Source organism: Artibeus jamaicensis, unplaced genomic scaffold, assembly GCF_021234435.1.
Source record: "Artibeus jamaicensis isolate MK-2021 breed Jamaican fruit bat unplaced genomic scaffold, CSHL_Jam_final contig_233, whole genome shotgun sequence".
Classification (NCBI taxonomy): domain Eukaryota; kingdom Metazoa; phylum Chordata; class Mammalia; order Chiroptera; family Phyllostomidae; genus Artibeus; species Artibeus jamaicensis.
Genome location: NW_026521486.1, coordinates 8,227,516 through 8,249,352, shown reverse-complemented (window position 1 = coordinate 8,249,352; position 21,837 = coordinate 8,227,516). Strand labels below are relative to the sequence as shown.

The following is a 21,837-nucleotide window of genomic DNA, read 5'->3' as shown; positions in this document are numbered from 1 at the left end:
GTCAACATTATATAGTATCAATTCTGGGGGCTGATTTGAGTGAGCAACTTGGGGTGGGAGGAATGGTTGAGGGAAGACTGGAGAGGGCTTTTGTCACCCTCCCCTGCCTCCTAAATGACCAGCCACCCCTTTCTACCTGTCCCCCTCCATTTGACGGAGAAAGGGCCCGTGGCAGTCCTTCGTCTTCTCCGAACCTGGCTGAAATGGGTGACACTGGGAAGGAACGAGGAGTAGAAACAGTTGTTGTTTTGAAAAATCCAGCACATTGCTCTGAACGTTTTTTTCTCCTAAAAGGAAGTAATGCAAGTTCAAAGGCTTTAGACACTGCGAAGAATACTCCACGTGCTGGTTATTATGGTGGCAACCCCTGTTGTCCCAGTTGCCACTCTCCACCACTGCACCTTCATCCCCACCTCCTCTTCACCAACAAGATCGACATCGTCACGCTAGCTCCAGCACAGTCACAGTCACCCTCAATGTCACCGCCACCACCACCCCGACCCCACCACCACCTCCTTCACCTCGACTTTCATCATCAACACCATCTCACCACCACTGCATCTGGGTGAGTCTGATCCTGACCTTCACCTCCTCAGATCTTATACTGTCAGCCCCTTCACTAATACATTTACCCTTGTTATAAGGAACAAGAATGAAAATAGAAAATCATTGCCTGTTTTTTATTTTACTATAAGAGCTTTTATCTGTTTTCTTCATAAGTTAGAAGTTCAAGATCTCTATTTCTATCCATCTATCTTATCTTTATGTCTCTCTCTATCATTTTCTTTGTATTTTTGGTTGTTTCTGTGACTCTTCCCATTTTCCATTTCTTTACCCCTCCACCCCACTTGCAGCTGGTTTTGTGCTCAGAGCCTAAACGTAACCGGTAGCACCTTAAAATATAGGGGCTACTTCCAAATGCCCCAACAGAAAGACCAGACCTTCCTATTTGGAAACATCATGGTGAAGAGCAACTAAATTATTTTGTCCCTTTTGTGGGAAAAAGAGTACTTTTTTTATATCCAGAGTCAAAAATTTTTGAAGTGGAAGAAAGGCAGTGATCAGAGCCCTTGGCCAGCACCCGCACTTCAGCCCCGTGCAGTGCGTCCCACGGGTGCTCATCGGATTCGAGCGTCGGCTCCGGGGCGGGAGAGGGGTTACACCCATAGCTCTCGGGCAGCCCCACTTACTCTCACTGTCTTTTTGGGTCACATCCTAATTTCTCCCACTGCTTCCTTTTGTGTTTTGTCTAAGTTTATGACTCCGACACTGACATAAAATTGACTGTTAATGTTTGGAGTTCATTGGGTGGACTAGGGTTTAAATCCAACTCCACCAGTGACTAACCTGAAAAAATCATTTAACTTTTCTTGGCCTTAGTTCTCTCAGCTGTGCAATGGGAATCACTGCTACCCTATCCGGGGAACGCTACGGGAACTGCATAGAACGAGGCGTATATCGTAGCTCCCAGAGCATCTAGCCATGGAAGATGTGGGCCCGGTACATGTGTGTTTCCTGTTCAGTATCACTTCCTCCTCTCTCTACCATGTCCATTTCTGATACAGGCAAAGGATGCCTGGGCTGCATGCTCTTGGGGACCAACTCTTGCCCTACCATTAGCTTATATTTACAAAGCTCAGTCACTAGGAGAATCTGATAATTTAATTAGGGAAGTGTGACATAGGCAGACCAGGAGGCAGAATTCCCATGTGAATTTGCTGGCCCTCATTCACAGCTGGATCGCTCTGAGACAGCTCATCTCCACGGACGGGGATGGTGCCCACAGCTTGGAGATACTTGGAGGAGGGCTGGCAGGGCTGGCAGGGCTGGCAGCCCCAGCTGGAGGGAGGAGGGAGCCTCAAGCCTGATTCCCACCTTCGCAGCTGTTAGCTGTGTGACTTCGGGCAAGTCGCGTCGTCCCTCAGCTCCTCGCTTTCCTCACCTGCAATCGGGGGATCCTGACACAGAGTCCGCGTCTTCTTCTGGGGTAACAGTGGACATGATTGGCACAGGGAAGGGTGTGCAATAGATGTTGTCTTTCTTCTCTTCTTTCCCTCTCTATCTTCTTTCTTTCTGACAGTCTCCCTTTCTTTGTATTCCGTCCTCTTCCCGGGTTTTGCGGTACAGATTTTGAGAGATGCCGGCTGCTCACGACTGGCTTGTGTGGAACCTGCATTTGTTAGGCGGATGCCACTGAAACATCCAGTAAACGATGAATGTTTGATTGCACAGATCAAACACCACCACGATCATTTGGGATTATTATTAAATTGTGGAACCAAATGAAGCCAAAATAATAATAATTGCACTGAAAGTCAGTGATAGCTACACCCTCTAATTGATCTGAAAATACTACCCTAGTTTATTATTGATACTCAATTAGGCAATTATTAAAAAGAAGACCTCCAAACTGACAATACTAATAATGGTGATAAATCTTCCCGACACCGAGGGCTCTCACTTTGTTTTAATTGCAGGGAAGCTATGGAAGTGTTTTCCCTCGTTTGGAAAAAAAGTCTTCCTTTTTTCTCAGGCCATCTGTCTGGCTATTAAAATCCCATCAGCTTCATTGCGAGATCGCTTACTTCCCCCATGCCTGCCGCCCCGAAGGGGGCTCTGAGAGCCAACTAGTTTGAGACAGCTCCGGCCCCGCCAAAGGGGCAGCATGCGCTCTTTCCTCCTCCTTTGGGCGTCCTGTCTTTCTCTCCCGGCCCCTCCGTTCACAGCTGTGATTTATTTCCAGGCTTCCGCATTGATGCCCAGAAATTAGTTTATATCTTTAATAATGTGTTGATTTGTTTAACTTTTAAGAAATAACTGCCTCCTCTCAGTGATGTAGGTTCTAACAAGACAGTGCTGGATCTTCAGGATAAACACACTTGGGGTGAAGTTCAACACTTCAAGTTCAATTCGTGCTCTACAGACGAGGGAGCAGGTGGTGAAGCCCATGGAGCAAAGTGGTGGAGTCAGGAAGTCAGGACCAGAGCTCCAGAAGGGAAACCCTTGTGTTCCTTTGCTCTGACCGGACACCTGGATTTCTAGCCCTCAAGTTTCTCAGGCTTGGGTGTCACATTGTTCCAAACCTTGTTCCCCAGATCCTTTCTCTTGTTACTGCCGTGGGAGACAGTCACTACTATTATTACAAGCCCTCTTTCCTCTACTTCCCCCACCCCTCCCTGGCACAGTCGTTACTGAGAAATCTCATAGCTTCATCCAAGTAGTATCATTTCACACTAAGGCAACTTCTCCTAGGTTAGAAAGACTATAGGGTGGAGAAGGAAAGCCCCTACCCTCTGGTAAGTGTGGAGGAGAGAGTTAATTCCTTTTATTCAGGTTGCTCTGGGAGGGAGGGCATCTGAAGACCCCATAGAAAAAGAAAGGGAACATTCTCTAGCTCAGCCCAGCGTGTCATCAAGGGAGGCAGGCTCATGACCTCTCTCTCCCTGGGCTGCCATGCACACTGCTGTCCTTTCTCGCTGGAAGAATGGGTCAAACTGTAGTGAAGAGCCTGGTGCTCCCAATACCACAGAGAGGCTCTTGGAGTCCGAGGGATTTCTGTGGATTGGCCTTTGACCTTCTCTTCAGTTTCCACCCCAGGACCCCTTTACCACCTAAAGAAAAAAGCTGGTGAGTAATGGGCGTGGAGGGACACCGTCTCTCCATCTCTTTCAACCCCGATGGATGGTTTATGAGTCAGAGTGGTGCTTTTGCAAAGCGAGTGGAGGACCGTGGGTATCTGAGATGAATCTAGATGGTATAGGGATGAATATGTAAAAGATTTAAGCTGAGTATTTTTAATGTGTGTTAACATTGTAACTAATAGATTAAACTTGAAGATAGATCCCTTGAATGTCATTGCTTAGGATGCGGTTAAAATGGGATCAATTTCAAGACACATGTTTGATTAATAGCAATATAGGTGGGCCCTGGGTGTGACCAAAATAAAGAAGGTGGCAGCCCAGTGACTGAAGGGTGGGAAAGCTCCCTTCAGTCAACATCGCTTTAAAACAGCATTGACCATCTTTTGAGCTCCTACTCTGGGTGCATATCCTTTACACAGATTATTTAATTTTTATAACATACTGCTTAATAAGCATTATTATTCCTGTTTCTGTGGCAAACAAGGAACCGCAGTTCGGTTGCAGAGCTAGTTGGGATGTGAACCCAGGCCCGCCTGGTGCTCAAACAGGGCTCTTTGTGCTGGGTCGTGCTACCCAGTCCACCTGGGAAGAAACCAGGGCAGGAAGTGGTTGGGTCCCAGGGAAAAATCTATGGTCCTGGCTGCTGGGGTGTGGTCTCATCACCTAGCCTGTAATTTTAGCCCGAGTCCCAGCCGCAGGCTTTGTGGTCTCATCGCTCAGTCTGCAACATTTACCCCCCTGCCTGGTAGGTCTCGGTGAGTCCTCCTTCGGCAGCGTTTCGTGGATGGAAGGGGGTGTCTGTCCCCTCTCCACATTCTGCTGTGGCTTCTCTTTGCTCTGACCAACTGTCACGAGCCCTCGGGCTCCTGTGTTCCATCTGCTCTGAGAGGGGATGGCTCCCGTGCCCAGGCATCTGCCCTCTCTCCCGGCAGCCTCTGCCCATCCTCCCTGTGCTCTTGTCCCTCCCCCACCCCAACCTCCTTATGCTGAGCATCTGCCTCCTGTCATCCTTTCCTACCCCTGTCGCCAGCTCTCCCACAGCTTGAACAGCCAATGACTTAGACATGCCTTACTCTTTCTCCCCCATCAGCCACCCCACCTGTTCTGCCTGGGGCCACGTCCTTGTACTGGGTACTGTGGCCGCTGAGGCCCCTTGGGAAGCTGGAAAGGCACAGCGTTCTCAAGCTGGAGGGGAGACCCTTTGAAACCAACCTCCCTGGCCAGGGGCCCCTGTTCTCCTGCCAACTCGGTCTTCGGGGGAGGGGGTCCCTCCTTCTCTAAGCTGTTGCTTCCAGGCAACCTAGCATTAAACCAATCTTTCTCTCCCCTTCCTCTGTCCGTCCTTATTCTTCCTTCTTTCATGAGAAGATTTCACGGAGAGCCTACTATGTGCCAGATATTGCTGTAGTTATTTCCTCCCCATGAATTGGCAAATCTCGTGTTTTTTTGTTTGTTTTTAAGATTTTATTTATTTATCTTTAGAGGGGAAGGGAAGGAGAGAGGGAGAGAAACATCAATGTATGGTTGCCTCTCGTGCATCCCCTGCTGGGAGCTGGCTTGCAACCCAGGCATGTGCCCTGACTGGGAATCAAACTGGGATCCTTTGGTTCGCAGGCCTGCACTCAATCCACTGAGCTACACCAGCCAGGGCAGCAAATCCCATGTTTATTCACCAAGTACCTGTGGTGAGTCAGACAGTGGGGCACAGAGGCAAATCTCATTCCGTCCTGTCTCAGGGGCCTTACTGTCTACTTGAGGAGACAAAGACTTGACACCAAGAAGTACAAGAATGTACCCATCTCTCCACACACCTGCACCATCTGGGGCAGTGGGCACCCCAGGGCAGAGCTCTTTGGTTTTTGCAGCCTGTGGGAAAAAGCAAGAGTTGCCACGTGGCTTTTGGCTTTGCCAGCCCCGTCCTTCCCTTCACCAGGTCTGAATGAACACTCTATGGATACCAAGACAACAGATACTATTTCCTGCCACAACCATCCGAGATATAAAGCCCCATGTCTAAAGTAGATGCCTTGGCATAGGGCAAATCTGGAAAACAGAAATAGCTCCGTTTTTCACTGCCTTTTGAGGGTTCCCTTTCACCAAATCCTACTGCCTTTTTGGGTGAGTGCGTAGGACAGATAGAGAGGCACGGAGCTCACCCGGGGCATCAGCAGAAATGTAAACCAGGAGCAAGGGGCTTAAAGAGACCCAGGAGAGCAGTCAGCCCTGTGCAGAGGTGGGATCTGATCCGCCCCAGAGGCAGCTGCAGTGCATGTGGTCCAGAGGGAAATGTTTGGTGGTCTGGATGGCACAGCCCCCTAAGTTCCACAGGCTCCTGCTCTGTGAGCTCCTACTGTGCGCCAGGCACAGTGCTGGGGCCGGACTGGGACACGGGCATTGGGTTCTAGTCCAGCACTGGTGCCAGCTGGCTCCATGGCACCTGCAAGTCCTTTCCCTTCAGTCCTCAGGTGAGGGCCTGGGGTAGCTGAGCTCCCTGGATACAGTGTCACCTAAAGTCATCAATAGGTTCTTGGAAACTGACTTTATGTGAAGCGACATATAATGAAACCAGTTTGACCATAGACTAGTTAATAATAAAAGTTACATTCCTACAGCATATTTCAGGTCACAAAAATATCACCAGCCTTCTTAATAAAGATCCAAAACACTTCTAATATTAAACATTGAAATACAGGTAAACCATACATATACATTTACGAGAGATGAATAAAAACAAATAAGAGAATTATTTTCCAACCCACTCATTCCAGTTCAGGCTTATGGGTGGTGGGAGCGTCTCTCAGTTCGCAGCGCCAGACAGGAAACTTCCCTGGACAGGACACCCTTCAGCCCTGGGCCGCTCACAGCCACAGTCACGCTCCCTCAGTTTGGGACAGTAGACATGCCAGCACCCAACATTTACATCTTTGGCATGCAGGAGGAGACCAGAGCACCCAGAGAAAACCCACGCAAACATGGGGAGAACGTGCTACTCATAGGTTTTAGGGGGTCCTCCCCACAGGGAGCGGCCCCTATGGAGAATCGGTTTTTTTTCCTCACCAATGTTATAACGAAACAACTTTGAATGAAATAATGTTATTAGAGGACCCTGCTGTAAACAACTAGTTGCCTTCTCTCTTTCCTTCTCCTGTGGCAACAGAACCTCTGATTTTCCAATGGGCATGTGGCCATCTGGAATAAAGATTATACTTTTTAGATTTTTTTATAGTTGACATATTGTCACATGACAACCTCAGGCCAATAAAACCAAAGCAAAACTATGTGATATCTTTCACAAAGCCTCCTTAAGGGCCAAGTGTCAGGTGCACTTTGCCTTTCTCTCTCTGTGCCGTCTCCACCTTGGTGCCTGGAATGTGAAGGCAGTAGCTGGAGCTCTGGCAGCCATACTGGACTGTGAGGTCAAAGGCCACACTGCAGGGAGGGTGGAGCAGGGAGCTGGGAGGACCCTGTACCACTAGCCAGTTTGTGGAGCCTCCAGACAAGATTGTACTTCATGTCTCCAGATTGCTTTACTTGAGAGAGAGGAACTTTTTCTCTTATTTAAGCCACCTTTAATTTTCTTTTTCTGTTACTTAGAGTCAAATCCAATCCTCCCTGATACAAGCTCTAAATTCCCTTATTGGCGAACCATCCTGAGATTGTGACATTAGGGGAGTTCTCTAAGCACTCACTTCCTGTGCTAGGCAGAATAATACCTGCCAAAGATGTCCCCATCCCACTTTCTACAGCCTGCACTGCGGAAGGCAGTTAAGGCTGCGGATGGAAGCAAGGCTGCTAATCCGCAGGCCTTGGATGGGAGATTGGCCTGGATTATCCAGATGGGCCCACTGTATTCGCAAGCATCCTTGAAAATGGAGGAGCGAGGTAGAAGAGTGAGTGTCAGAGGGTTGCAGCATGCTGCTGGCTTTGCAGATGGAGGAAGGGGCCCTCGGTTAAGGAATGCGGGCAAGCCGTTTCCGGAAGCTGGAAAAGGTGAGGAAACAAATTCTCCCCTAGAGCCTCTAGGAGGAACTCAGTCCTGAAAACACCTCAATTCCAGCCCAGCGAGACCCACTCAGACTTCTGCCCTACAGAACCGTAAGGCAGTAGGTTCGAGTTGCTTTAAGCCATTAGGTTTGTGGTAGTTCGTTACAGCAGCAGTAGGAAACTAATCTACTCCCTCTGTTTCTTTTCTCCTATGAGAACCTTGGGAACACCCATGTTATAGTGCACTGTGTGGCTGAAGGAAGGCGACATTGCTGGGCCCCTGGACAGGGCCCAGTGCACAGGAGACCCTCACATCGTAGCTCTCAGGGAAAACCACCCCATCCTCATACCTCTAGTCACCGCCTTTAGCCATGAGTAACAGTAGTAGCTGCAATGTACTGTGTGAAGTGCTCGGGACCGGACTAGTGGCTCCACCAAATTCCTGTGCTCTGAATTTATTCAGTACCTTGGAGGAAGGTCGTCATCCTCATTTTAGAGGTGAGGAGATAGGCCCAGAGGCAGGATTCAATGCACATCCACCAGAGCCCCACTGGCCACGCTCCAAAGCCTTGTTTCTCCGGGTGTGGCCTGCAGGCCTGTGGCATCAGCCTCGCCTGGAAGCTTCAGACAGGCTCAGCCCCAGCCTGGACCTCTGTGTCAGCAGTTCGACAAGACCCCCAGGTGACTAGCATACATGTTCAAGTTTGAGAAGTGCACTCCAGTCCTGTAGTGCTCTGCTCTCCCCTTGACGTCACCCTTTGGGGGGCGGCCTCAGGTGATTTCACTTCCTCTGTCTGCTTCCCGCTTTTTTCCTCTGTTCTACTTGGCAAACTCCTGTTCATTCTCCAAAGTGCATAGGAGTCTACCCAGTACAGGTGGACCCCATTCCTGACCTCCCCAAATAGAGGAGCTCTTTTGTCTGAGCCTGGCATGTGCCTCCATCAGAGCCTGAACTCACTGGTGATGGTCTCAGCCCACGCCTGTCTCCTCTTCCAGGCCCTGACCTCACTCAGAGTGGGACCACACCTTCACCGTCCCACCAGCATTTACCGAGCACCTGCCCTGTGCCGGTGCTGGTCTCATCCTGGGGCCATGGCAGTAAACATGACAGACAAAGACCTCGGTCTCACAGAGCTCACATTCTGGTTGGGAGAGAACAGTATGCACTGTAGACAGGCAAGTTCAGAGGGGCCTGGGACGAAGAAGACACTAACTGGGCAAGAGGATGGGTGATGTTGGCTGGGGGGTCAGGGCAGCCCACACTTCTCTCTGTGCCCCGTGAATTAGCACAGAACCTGACATCTCAAACCGTCAAAAGTTGTCGCATTGGATTAGATCCAACCATTCTCCCCGATCAAACTGCATGTTTTTGTAAGTTCACATCCTTTCTGAGCAATTGCTGGCCGATTGTTTTCCTACCAAGAAAGAAAATTTCCTCCCTCTCTACCATCTCTTCCGAGGTGAAAGTTCAAAGTAGAGAATCCCCCATTTTCCAGCCATGCCCCCACCCCTGTTCCCTTCAGCTGACACTGACCACATGGACTGCCTCCCTGTGCCTGCCATTTAGCTATTGAATACAGAGCACCACGTGGTCTGCACAACAGGGTGCACTTCCCAAACTGGGGTCAAGGGCAGGTAATGTCAGCCTCCGAAAGAGAAGCTGTGAGCACAAATGGGTGAGAGGCGCTCTCTCTGAAAGCAACAGCTCATCCGGGAGATGCTCAGTGAAAGGGAGTGTGCAGCTAGCCCTCCACCAGATTCTCATCAGCAGGCACTGCTCCGGAATGGGAATGTGGGCTGTTTATGCATTTATTTACACATGCAAGGACTGAGTCACTCCTAGCTGCTACACCCAGCCTGGGCTGGTGTTGTTTTGCTAACGTTTTCAGCCCTGGGAAGACAATGACTGCCTGTAATTTGTCATTGGCAGAGAGGAGCTTTGCAAACTCGGAGGCTTACAGGGGCCAGAGGAAGGCCAAGGGAGAAAACAGCCACGTGAGACACTCGGGAGCAGTGGGGACTTTGGGGAACTGCAGAGCACCTGCCACACCTGAAGGGACATCTGCTGCCCAGCTCCTGCTGATCATTGCCAAGCAGGAATGGGGCTCAGGGTGACAGAAATCTGAGGGGTTTTTTTCCCAAGGAGAGCTCAAAATAGGGATTTAAAATATAAATATATATATGAAAGTTCTCAATTTGTAGAATATTTGCAGGCCAAACGCAGCTCGCTCACAGGTCACCATTTGCAGCTGGTAATATAATAGTAATGAGCACACTAGTGGCCCTACCAGCACCTGGGGCTTACCAAGTGCTTATTCTGGACCGCCGTCTTACTAAGCACTTTGTGAGGAGCATCTTACTGAAACCTCACAACCAGCTCATTTGTGAGATGTAATTTTCCTCATTTACACATGAGAAAATCAACTAGAATCGTGAAATTTCTTGTCCAGGGTCACACAGCTGGTAACCGATAGGGCTGAGATTTGAACCTAGGCTGTCGGATACCAGAGCTGCCATGAGCTCCAGGCCTGGCTGGAACATAGTGTATACTTTCACCACGATGTTGCTGAGAAGCATCTGAGGTTAAATATACATCCTAATCTTAGGTGCAAAGCTTTCTTTCTGTATTCATTCATTCATTCATTCATTCATTCATTCAGCAAATCCCAACTGAGCACCTACCACGTGCCAGGCACTGGGCGAGGCCTTGGGAACTCAGGTGTGCAGTCATTCTGTTCAACACTAAATTTCTCCTCTTTGCCCTGGCTCCTTGAAGTTCCCAGGTCCTGTGGGTCCTCTGGTGTCAGTCCCCTGCCCTGGGTCATCTGTCTTCTCACTCACTGGACGGTGCAACCTTCTCCTTACCTGACTCCCTACTCTGTTCCCCTCTTCCTCCCATCTCTCCTTCACACGTCCTCCATCTTTCTAAAATGCAAGTCTGACCATATCATCTCCTTCTCCACCTCCTCCTCTCTGGCCTCTTTACACAGAATAACTCTCTGTGACTTGGTCTTCATGTACGTCTAATCTTCCTTGTCTGTCTAATCTCATCCCTCGGGTCTAATACCTTCCTCTACCTTCCCTCCCACTGCCAGCCCTCCAGCAACACTGGAAACCCTGTGTGGTTTCCTAAGCACCCCACCCTCTCTCACACCTCTTCCTGGAACGGCCTCTGCCCCCTGTGTGTGCTTGCTGCGTCCCTACATCCCCCACCAGAGCATCAGCTCCTTGAGGGCAGAGGCCGTGTCTTCTCACCCTTGTAAACCCAGAGCCTAGGACGGTAGCCGGCACAGCAGTACCTGAGTACATTCTGTTGCAGCAGCAGACAAGAGAACTCATGGTCTGGAGGTGGAGAGAGAGAGATGAAAACAAGCAACAGGGAAGATGGAAGATGCCGTTGGAGGCATGTGCGGGTGGACGTCGAGGAAGGAAAGAGGGAGGGAACGTAACCGGGTGGGAGCTGGGTGGGAGGTGGCACAGGTGCAGGGAGAAGCGACAATGTTGCGAGTCCTGAAGAACGTGGTGGGAGTGAGCCCTCCAGGCAGAGGCCAGGGGAGAGGGAATGTATGTACCACTCCCTCTCCGCTAGCTTCAGGGACAGGGACAGCCATGCATTTCAGGCATCCTTTCGTTTTCACAGCAAAATTTATCAGCCTTAGGGAAAATTCAAGAAGGATAAAAGATATGTGCAGACAGATCCAGGTGGAGGGAAATGTGACAGGAGAAAAACAGTGACTCTTTATGCAGAGAAAGTGAGAAGAAATGGCAGTGGGGCAGAACTGGAATAAAGAAAGGTCTCAGGGTCAGCCACAGCCGGTGACCAGGGAGTTTTGCCTGAAGGCAAGGCTGGGGTGAGGCCGGCACTAGGGCATTTAAATCGCAGAGTCCCGATTCCCCATACAATGAGGCCACCAGGACTGTGCACTTGGGATCTGGTACCTAATCTGTGGCATCTTTGTTAGCATCTGGAATACTACCCAAGGTCTGGGAAGTTCAGGGGGGAGTGAATAAATATAGTGTCAATAAGGAAAAGGCGTGGCAGCGCCTCAGAGGCAGACTCAAGACTGCTAAGTCAGTACCTCTGGGCCAGGGGATGACTAACAAGGACTTGGATTGAGAGGAAAGGTGAGTGCTGCCCAGGAGGGAGCAGGCTTGCAGTGGCTGATGGCTTTCCAAAGCATTATGGCAAAGCTTTGGAAAGCCCCCCCCCCACCCACCAGAGGGCCTCCCAGGTTAGAGTACAAGGGATACTCCTGCCTGTTATCAGGGATGCGGCCCCAGCCAAGCCCAGGAGAAAAGACTAGTCAACAGGATGCTTGCAGCTTCTGTTTAAAGGCCCATCTCCCTTGCCCTGGTGGGTGTGGCTCAGTTGGTTGGAGCATCACCCCATAGCCAAAGGGTCGTGGGTTCGATTCCTAGTCAGGGCACATGCCTGGACTATAGGTTCGATCCCCAGTCAGAGCATGTATGGGAGGCAGTCAACTGATGCTTCTCTCTCACATCAATGTTTCTCTCTCCCCCGTCCTCTCTTTCTAAAAAAAGCAATGAAAAAAAATGCCTGTGGGTAAGGATAAAAAACAAAATAATAAAAGCCTATCTCCTTCCTTAGGTGGGAGCTCCTGGAGGGCAGGCACCACTTTTTTAGTCATTCCTTCAGCGTGTGGCTCCTCAGTCTTCTCTGCGCCAAGGCAGACTCGGCCCTGCCCCACGGGGCTTGCAGTCTTACAGGGGGACACAGCTCATAAACCCGCCAATGCCAAATAGAAAAAAGTCAATGTTACAGTGTTAAAGAAGGGAATAAAACAGAGCAATGGGACCGGGGTCTACTTTACATTAGGGTGGTCAGGAGGACTCTTGGGAAGTGACCTGTGGGCAGGGACTTCTGTGGGTCTGAACCCCAGGGCCTCGCACCAGGGTGCGTTTCAGTTGAGGCTACTCACACTGGGCAGGGAGAAGAGAAGAGAGGAGCTCGATGTGCCTCTGCTGTATGTCGCTTGTAAGCTTCTCCCTCCTTCCCTTTACTCTCCATTTTCTGTGGCTGACTTAGTGGAAGTCATCCAGCCACTGCAACAACCCCCTCGTGGTGCCTCTCCCCGTCCCTGTGGGTCTCACCAGCCCTCACCCTGATCCCCTCCCTTCAGGCCTCAGTGTCCAGTGATCTCGCTGACGGGCAAAGCCATCTGTGACCCTCCCTTGCTCACCAGCTTCCTGGCCCTCCCTCCCACACTGAAACACATACTGCTCCGTGAGCCACTTATGACCCTCCTGGGTCCCGTCTCTGCCACCTCCCAGCCTTGCCTCTCCTTGCTCCCAGCCATGCCGGACTGCTTGGGTGTCCGTGTTTCTGCACATGCCATTCCTTCTGTCTGAGGTGCCCTTCCTGTCCTTGGCTAGCTCACCCCTATGATGCATCCTCCAGAACTCCGTCTTCCCTGACACCCCTCCCCACTCCGTCTCACTGCTCCCAGAATCCCCTGTGCTTGCACCTCACTCAGCGCCATCATCATCATCTGTTCACTGGCACATCTTCTCTACTAGACGAGAGTTCCTCGAGGGCAGAGACTGAGCCCTTGACTCTGCCCTAGACTCTCACGGAGTCCCTGGCAAGTGCTCAGGGAACAGCTGTTCAACAGAAGTCAACTATTGCCCTTTTCCTTGTCAAGCAAGGTGCTGGTAAGACCACGTTCTTCCCTTCTCTGCTGCTTCCCGAGTCACGGGGCAGGCGCCAGCAGCACACTGCAGAAACCCCTCGGGCTCTCTCAGCACCCTGCCCGCGTTGCCCTCCACCAGCCAGAGAGCTACCATCTCCCTTTGATTCTAAGGCACATAGTTTAAGTTTCCAAGTTTCTGAAATTAGAGTGTGTTTTACCATTACATTAAATCGAATGTCTTTCCCCCTCTCCTGAAAGCTTTTTAAGTAGATAGTTCATTTTGTAACTGATGGTGTCTTAGAACTCAGGGAAGTTGGAACTGGATGAATAAAGGCCTTTGTACACTGAGGGGAAGGGACCAGGGGGCTAGGCTAGAGTAGCTTATCAATAATCCTGCAAAAACGGATGTGCAGTTTTTGGCATAGGGAATACAGTTAACATCTCTTTACTCTCATTCTCATTTTTTGAAAGGTCTGGAGATATAACAGCCTCATTCACATTCCAGCCCAAATCCTCAATGCTCCTAACTGATTGTAAAAGATGCCAGGAACCCCTCTGAGTTTGGGGGGGGTGGCAGCGGGCTCTGTCAGATGTCTCATGTGAAGAGGAGCTGTTCCATGAGACGCCCCTGCTTTGGGATCCCCCACTGGCAGGATGGGGCTCGCTCACCACTTCCTCCTTATTTTTTTAAATTCTCACCCAAGAATATGTTTATTGATTTTAGAGAGAGAGGGAAAGAAAGAAAGGAGGAGGGGGAGAGAGAAAGAAATATCAGTGTGGCAGAGGAACATTGATCTGCTACCGGCTGTATGTGCCCTGACTGGGAATCGAACCTGCAACCTTTTGGTGTATGAAACAATGCTCCAATCAACTGGGCCACCCAGCCAGGGTACCACTGCCTCCCTATTTTTAGCACGGGGTTGGCTAAACACCTCCACTGAGTACATTTTGAATTTTTTTGGTGGAGTTGAATCAATCTATTTCCTCCTTTTTCTGTGCTGTTATGGGAAGCTTTGAGGCCAGAGACCACAGTAATCAGATGGGGTGGAAGCGGAATGAGCAGAGCGTGGGAGAGAAAGGAGCAGCTCTAAGCCTCACCACAACCTCAGGCACAGGCATTATCATTTCCATTAAGCAGAAGTTGCAAACGAGGTGCAGAGACAGAATGAACTAGCTCAAGGTCACAGAGCTCATAAGCAAGAAGCCAGAAGTCGAAGAGCAAAACTCTTTAACCAGACTAACAAGTCCCCACCTTTGGGTCTTAACCACACCATCCTACCCCCGCCCCCTCACTCCTGCCCCCTCCGCCTCGATTCTCCAGCCGCCCTGGCCTTCTCCCCTATCGTCTCATCCTCTTCACTGATCTCTGCACCTGCTGCCCTCCCGCCTGAATGTCCTCTCCTACTCCAGTTAACTCCTACTTGTCCTCCAGGTGTCCATTCACACTTGGAGATCTGGGGGCACCTTCTCTGATTGGACACGATCTTAACAGCATGGACGCTCAGTCCCACGTGACTCCCGTGTGAGGGCACTCCTTGTAGTTGTTATCTGTGTACACGTCGGCGAGTTTACCTGAAGCAGGGTCTGTCTCTCCCTTTTGGTCCTCAGAACTGTGAGGACAGTGACCCTGAAGGGTGAGACTTCCCAGTATGACCCCGAGCTCTGGCCCAGTGTCTGGCACTTGGCAGGGATTTATCAAAGATTTAATAAGTAAAATAAATGAGTGAAGAAATTGATCTGTGGATGTAAATTAACCTGGAAACTCTAAGTGCCTATTTCATTTGAATATGGGTTTTTGGCTGAAATGTGTCTATCCAGTCAGGACTAAAAGGAGCCATTGAATTTTGAAAGAAAATTAAAAATCTCCTGCATTATCAGTCTGGATGTGTATCTTCTCCTCCTGACCTGGAAGCAAGCACTCATGGGGAGCCACCCCCAAGGATTTCGGTGACTGATGCTCCAGGTGATGTGGAGGCAGAAAAACATGGCTGGGATCTGCCTACCAGGTGTGTACCCCCCGCACTTCCTTCTCAGGCATTTACCTTCTCTCTACTTTCTATCATCATCATCATCGTTGTCTTCATCATTGTCATCGTCATCTTTCTTTATTACTATTCCTATGTGGTGAGTTCCCCTCTCTGCCTGTCTCCCTCCATCTTCCCTCTTTTCCCCTTTGTCTGTGTTGGGCTCATTATTTTTCAGAATGTCGAAACCATGATGCCTTTGCCCCCACTGCTGATTATGTAATTTAAAGAACAGTCCTTTGACCACATGAGGGAACCACCATTTCTGAATGTCCACCCTGTGGCAGGCAGTGGCCATTTGTTCATTCAATGGCAAAGGTGGGTTGACTCTTACACTGTCATAGTTGCTGTGGCCACAACAATGAGCAGGACAGAAAAAACCCTGCCCTTGTGGAGTGGACAGTCTGGTGGTGCAGGTGGACACAGTATTGTGAGTTAATGTGCAGTGTGCCAAGGGGATGTGTGCGGGAAAAGGGCTGGGGGTTGTCGATTGCAATTTCCAACAAGGTTTTCAGCAGAACGCTGACAAACACCCATTCATTTAGTTCCTAAACTACCAACTCCGCCCCCCAGCCCCTGGTCCCATGAGAAGGCTCTTACACTTCCTTTGCACAGAAAGGGCAACGGAGGCTGGGGGAGGTGAAATGACTTGCCCCTAATCACACGGCTCAGAAGGCTGAAGGGCCTGAAATGCGCCCAGGTCCGTGTGGCTGCAGGATTCTTCCAGCCTCACCACGACCCATGAAGCTTCATCTGAACACTGACTGCCATGACTGACGGGACATGGGCTTGCTGTTTTCTGAAAAGTGCCTGCAAACGTAAAACCAATGGATGGTTTACATTGAGGACACTTCCAGGACGAGAAGATGAAACCAAAGAGGGGCTTCGGGGGTCTGACCTGAAGTTCGGTGTTTCATTCTCTCAGCCCCCTGGGAGTGAGCGACTGGGGACAGAACTGTCATCCTGCATGGTGCAGGGCTTCTGGATGTCAGGGAGTCGGGTGGGTCAGAACTCAGGTTTCCTGACATGCTCAGGTGGGCTCTAGGTGGGGACGCTCAATGGGGTGCAGACTAGAGTCCAATGGTAGTCATGGAGGTAAGTACAGATCGGTCTGGGCTGTGCACAGGGCCCGTGCAGGCTCGAGGGTGGGCACCAGAGGCCTGGACTCAAGTTCCGGCCCTGCTGCTTGCAGCCCGTGGACCCCGGCGTGTGTGTCACATGTGCTCCTCATTCTGATCACCTGTTAAGGGAGGAAGGGTCAGGGAGGGCAGTGCGAACCCTGGGACTTGCGGATCTTGTCCTTCACTCCAAGGTGAGAGTGGCTGGTGTGCCCGGGCCTGGCTCTACAGAGAACTGCCGAGCAGAGCTCAGGACCGTGGGAAGCATGCTCAGGGTCCTGGGAACCGGAGAGAAGTTTGGGAAAGGATAGAACGTTCTGGGGAGGCTAAATAGAGATGGTCCCGAAAACCTGCTCTCTGCCCAAAGTGTCTATTCTGGTGAGTATGAAGATCAAAGTGGCCTTTGATATACTTTAAAAGCAGAAAAGGGAAGAAAATCAATGGGTTATTTTTTCCTTCCCTGTAGAGGCAGAATGTACTGATAATTTTTCTTTAGCCAATTAGGAGCTGTGCAACCCCAATGACTGACTTCTTTGGAATGCTCTTATTTTCTAATAATGAATTTATGACTCATTATTATTCTTTTTATAAAAAAAGTTCCAGGAAGAACAAACAAACCAGCCTGATTTCCCTGTCCTTCCCCACCTTCTCTCTCTCCATCTCAATTGTCACAGTCACAGGCCCTTATGATGTTTGAATTAATTTCAATAATTCAAAAAACTTCTAAGTCAGTCTACTGATACATACTTTTATGCACCTACTGTGTGCAAAGTACCAAAAGATAGTCACATTTAATGCACAAATGCCCTATGTACACAGTATGAAGGCCCATGAATAACTTCCATACTCAGCTCATCACACTCAAAGGCAAGGGTGTCTGGGAAAGGCAGTTGGTTGGCTTTCCTAAAATACAGGAAATATGCTTTCCCTTCTTTAGGACAAGAGAGCTGCGGCTGAACCCAGTGTGGAGACTCACCTCCTCATAGGCGTAGCAAAGGTCATGCAGTTGCAAACTTGGAAAAGACGATGTAGGCAAATTGAGACATGACTTGCTCAAAGAGAGCCAGGGATGTGGAAGGACAGTAGAGCCTCCGTGAGAAGGAGCTTGTGGAGGGAAGATAGGAGAAGCCACGGAAGGAAGAGGAGCTCAGAAATTCAGCAGAGGGAATTGAACATTCTGAACGCAGAGCGATTTTGGCTCTGCCTCCCAGCAAGGAAAGGAGGGAGAGAGTGAGAGAAAGCAGGGTGCGTTTCTGCTACAGACCAGTTGTACCCTGGGGCCCCCCGCTGGGGCAGCCGTGCAGCTGGGACAATGCGGGAAGGGGAAGGAGAGTAACACGAGGAGGGAATTTCTTGCTGGCCCTGAAGGCAATGATTCCTTTTGGTGACAACCCAGGTTAATGTCTTAGGCAGCAAGCCACCTCGCCTGGCACAGGCTGTTTTAGTGTCCTGCTGTAGGTTTCATGGAAACGGCCAATTCAGCTCTCCATTCGGAGACTCTTTACACAGCTTTTGTGAAAAGTTCAAGAACTTCTATCACTCTCCACCTACCTGTATCCGTGTGTAAACTGTCCTCAATCCCATCCATCCCAATAAGGACCTCCGCCTGCTAGGGGTTTCAAGTTCACCCACAGAGACGCTGCTGTTACTGACTCCGCAGAGGGAAAAAAAATAGAGGTTGTGGTTTCTGCTGGATTCCGCTCCCTTCCCGCTGGGCCTACCCCTAATAAGGGTCCTGACCCCTTCCCATTCTCCAGCGGACTAATTCATTTCAAAAGCGACAAGAGAGGCAAGGAAATATTTTTCGATTCTTGTTTTCATCAAGAAGTGAACGAAAACGAAATCACCTCAAGAGAAAAAGGCCTGGTGTAAGCAGGGGAGATCAGGGGCGGACAGGGTTGGTTTTCGTCTGGAGTCATTAGCAGCCTCTGGGAGAGAAGATTTGAAATCTGTTCACAACCGCTTAGGGATGGGCAGGAGGTGCAATGAAGAGGTGATGGGTTAAGCCCAATTTCTCACTGAAGATACACACAGGCTCAGGGAAACTGAAGCTCTGATGACTTGATTTCTGTAAAGGGTGGACCCTACTGTAAGCACTCGGAAGAGCAAGCACACGAGAGCCCCCCACAGCCGTCTCTGCCAACCTTCAGAAATAAGTGCACTTACGATCTTTGGAAATCGGCACAGTCTTGGAAAACAAGTGGCTTAAAATCTCCAAACCACTGCCTAAGTGGACAGGGCCCAACTTCCTAGGGGGCTCGTGGGCCTCCAAAGCCCTAGATGGACAGAGGCTTTGGAAATTAAAAGCCAGGTTGAATGGGGGCCCTGAGCACTCACCCTTCCTCCCTGGGCCTTGGCTGCAAGTGAAAAGGGAATTCTGGTCCTGAAGGGAACCTGGCTCAGCTCTCCCCTCACTGCCTGGAGGCCCCATGCCCAGGGAGGGGAGCTAAACCCACAACTCCTGTGGGCATCACACAGTCCTTGGGAAGTGTTGCAATTCTAACCTTTTGGGGGATGATTCAGGGAGAGAGAGGGTGTATGGTTTGGAGAGAAAGTTAAAGGGGTTGGGCAGTATGTTTGGGAATGTAGACACCAAACAGATGGAATTTTAATCAAAATACTTAAGCCTTTTAATGCACAAATGATCCAAATCTCCCTCTAGTCCTCTTGCCTTCTGGGAATTATTAAATATTTAAGAGATCATAGTATTAAGAATCTGCAATGTATAACCCTCATGAGAAAGTGTATGTATACCAAGTCACCAGTTTCTAGGTACCCTTCTCCTAAAAGAATGTCCTGCCCTTCCTGTAATCTCTTGGCTGCATATCTCCATCCATCTAACTAAAATCCAAGGGAAGCAAATTGCTACTATGATCATTTCCCCAAAGCAGCTCTCATTCACTTTGCTTTTCTTTTGGAATAAAAGTCTGCCATAAATGTTTAATTAAATGGAAGTCTTTCTGCTGCTAATGACTAGCTGCATGAAAGGCTCTTCATTTTTTTTTAAGGAGGGGTGTGTTTAAAACAGTCCCTATTAATTTCCTGATATTGATTCTCTGGCCAGGGAAGAGCATATAGTATTCAGCATAGAGCTGCTATGCAGACTATGTTTGAGGCAGCAGTTTGGATTGAGAAAGGGCACCAAATGCAGTATGCGTCAAATAGACCATCGCTCAATGAAGTCACTTAGCTATTCAAAACATGTTCAGCCATCACTCAACCGTTTGCCTCAAGAATGTTGGGAGAGGGGCACAGAATTGAAGCTCTTTCCCAGACACAACCATTTCCCAAAGAGTGGCTTTTGCCCAGTTTGGCTTGGACCCTGGGGTCACATCAGTTTCCCCCTCTCTGGTCTGTTTCCCTCTTTTTTCCCCCATCTCCTGGCTTCCACTCCCTGCATCACCATCCCATGTTGAGCTTAACAAACAATCCTGCAGTCCCTGCTTCCCGATGCTGCCTCCAACAGCCTCCGGTATTGGTTCAAATCAGAAGCAAAGCACATAAGCCTTCTCTTCACACGGAAACACGTATCTCTCTGTGCATGTCTTTCTATGAGTGGCTGTATCTTGTACACATAGACATATGTGACCATTCAAATGCAGTCTTTCCCGTTAAAGTCTGTTGCTAAATGCAGGTTGTATGACCTGCAGGAGTTTTTTTTTTTCAGTGCTTATTAGCGTGTCTCACAAGCCCATGCCTTCATCCGCACTCTGATCACCCAGGCTTTATCCTGACCCCTTTGCCCACAGCACATGCATTGGCACACATGTCCTGATGACCCTGCAAGATCAAGGCGAACAGCTGACACCCCTGCCCCACTGCTCTCCTGTCCACCCCTCTTCAACCTCCCCGCGCCCTCGCCTTCTTCCTGGCCTCCCTGCATAACGTCTGATTCTCCAGCTGGCTGCAATGCTGACTCTACTCACTTTTGGGTAACAGACATGTCACTCTGCATGGAAGTGAACTGGTTTTCAGTCTAACCTGCAAGTGAATTGCTGTTTATTAGAACTTGTGCTTGTTTCCTGTGAGAGACGTACGTATTTTTAGACTTCGTAAATGTTAAAACACACATACACACACAGTCACCTCCAACGATATGTGTGGCTCATAGACATTACGAAATGCTCTTGAACTCAGCTTGAGATCCTGGAATAATTAGGATTTACCAAATAAGGATTCTTAGAAACAACAATTTTTTTTTTAAAAAAAGGAGACTTGCAGATGATAATATGTTTGGGACTTTGGGGGAGTAAGGGGGAGCAGGAGGGGGAAAGGGAGAACATTTTGAATTCCTCATTATGAAAAGAGGAGCAGCGTTGACAGAGGCAGTTATCCTCCCCACCCCAGAAATGGCAAGACTACATCAAATGGCAAATCCTAATGATTCCAAAGTAGGCTGAGCACATTTGACTTTTAAAAACAGTCTCGTGTTGTTTTAATTACATCACAGATTATTCCAATGAAGAGGTTTGGGGAAAGGGAGGGAGGTGGTGAAGGCTTGAGAGTTGAGAATGGTTCTTGCTTATTGATTTCCTTTTCTCCGAAACTAACCCAAGCAACCTTAATCTGCGGTGGAAGGAGTGAAGTAAGAAAATGGTGGAATGTAAAGGGGACTTCTCTGGAGGAGGGTGGGGAGGGGGAGTGGGGAGGGGAGGGGTGGAGAGGGGGAGGAGATGGGAAATCACATACCTTCTAGGCAGCAGGTTCTCCATAATCCGGAGTGGGTCATAACTTCCTCGTTCTTTTTGCTGGTTTCATTCTCACTGACACTTTTGGTCTTGCAAACCCCTCTGGAGTAGAGCCAATAGTCAGTTCCCACAGCTATGGTCATCAGACTGAAGGCAGCGAAAGCACCAACGGTGGTTAAAAGCATTTGAACACCTCGGTCAAACAGCCCCATAATTCTTCATTATATAAACACCCAACCGACTTCTGGTTCTCGGGAGAGTGTGTGTGAGGGTGCAAGTGCTACAGCAAAAAATAAAATAAAAATAATTCCACTACTAATATAATGGATATATGTGTGAATAGAGACTGTGGAGAGATATAAAAAAAGGGAGGTAAGAAAGCTCACGGAAAAGAGTATAAATTATAAAGATCACACGGGAAGAGAGGCTTGCCTTTTGAGATCAGAAACTGTTCCAGTTGCAGTGATTTTCTTTTTAAAAAAGGAAAAAAAAATAAAAAGACACCCCCCACCCCCCCAAGTGAGATGCCTTAATCTCTTTTCCTAAAATTCTGGTCTCCAGTTTCCATATGTGACAGCTAATTTGGAGATGGCTTCCACAGTGAACCAGGGGACCGCCGTATTCTCAACACAATCTCTCATGGTCGGGACCTGGACAGTTAGAGATTGCAAAAGCCGAGATGCAACCTTCCGTCTCTGCGGCCTGCGCCATGAAAATCCTTCGCTTCGCCA

General features: G+C 49.3%; 1 protein-coding gene across 1 annotated transcript in view; it reads right to left on the bottom strand.

Moving 5' to 3' along the window:
• Positions 1-21,351, bottom strand: part of CACNG2 (calcium voltage-gated channel auxiliary subunit gamma 2) — a 105,855-nt gene extending 84,504 nt beyond the window's left edge. The window contains exon 1 of the mRNA XM_037160472.2: positions 21,108-21,351. Coding sequence (XP_037016367.1) covers positions 21,108-21,318 — 211 coding nt within the window. The 5' untranslated portion in view covers positions 21,319-21,351. The remainder of the gene's footprint in view (positions 1-21,107) is intronic.
• Positions 21,352-21,837: the final 486 nt, after the last annotated feature.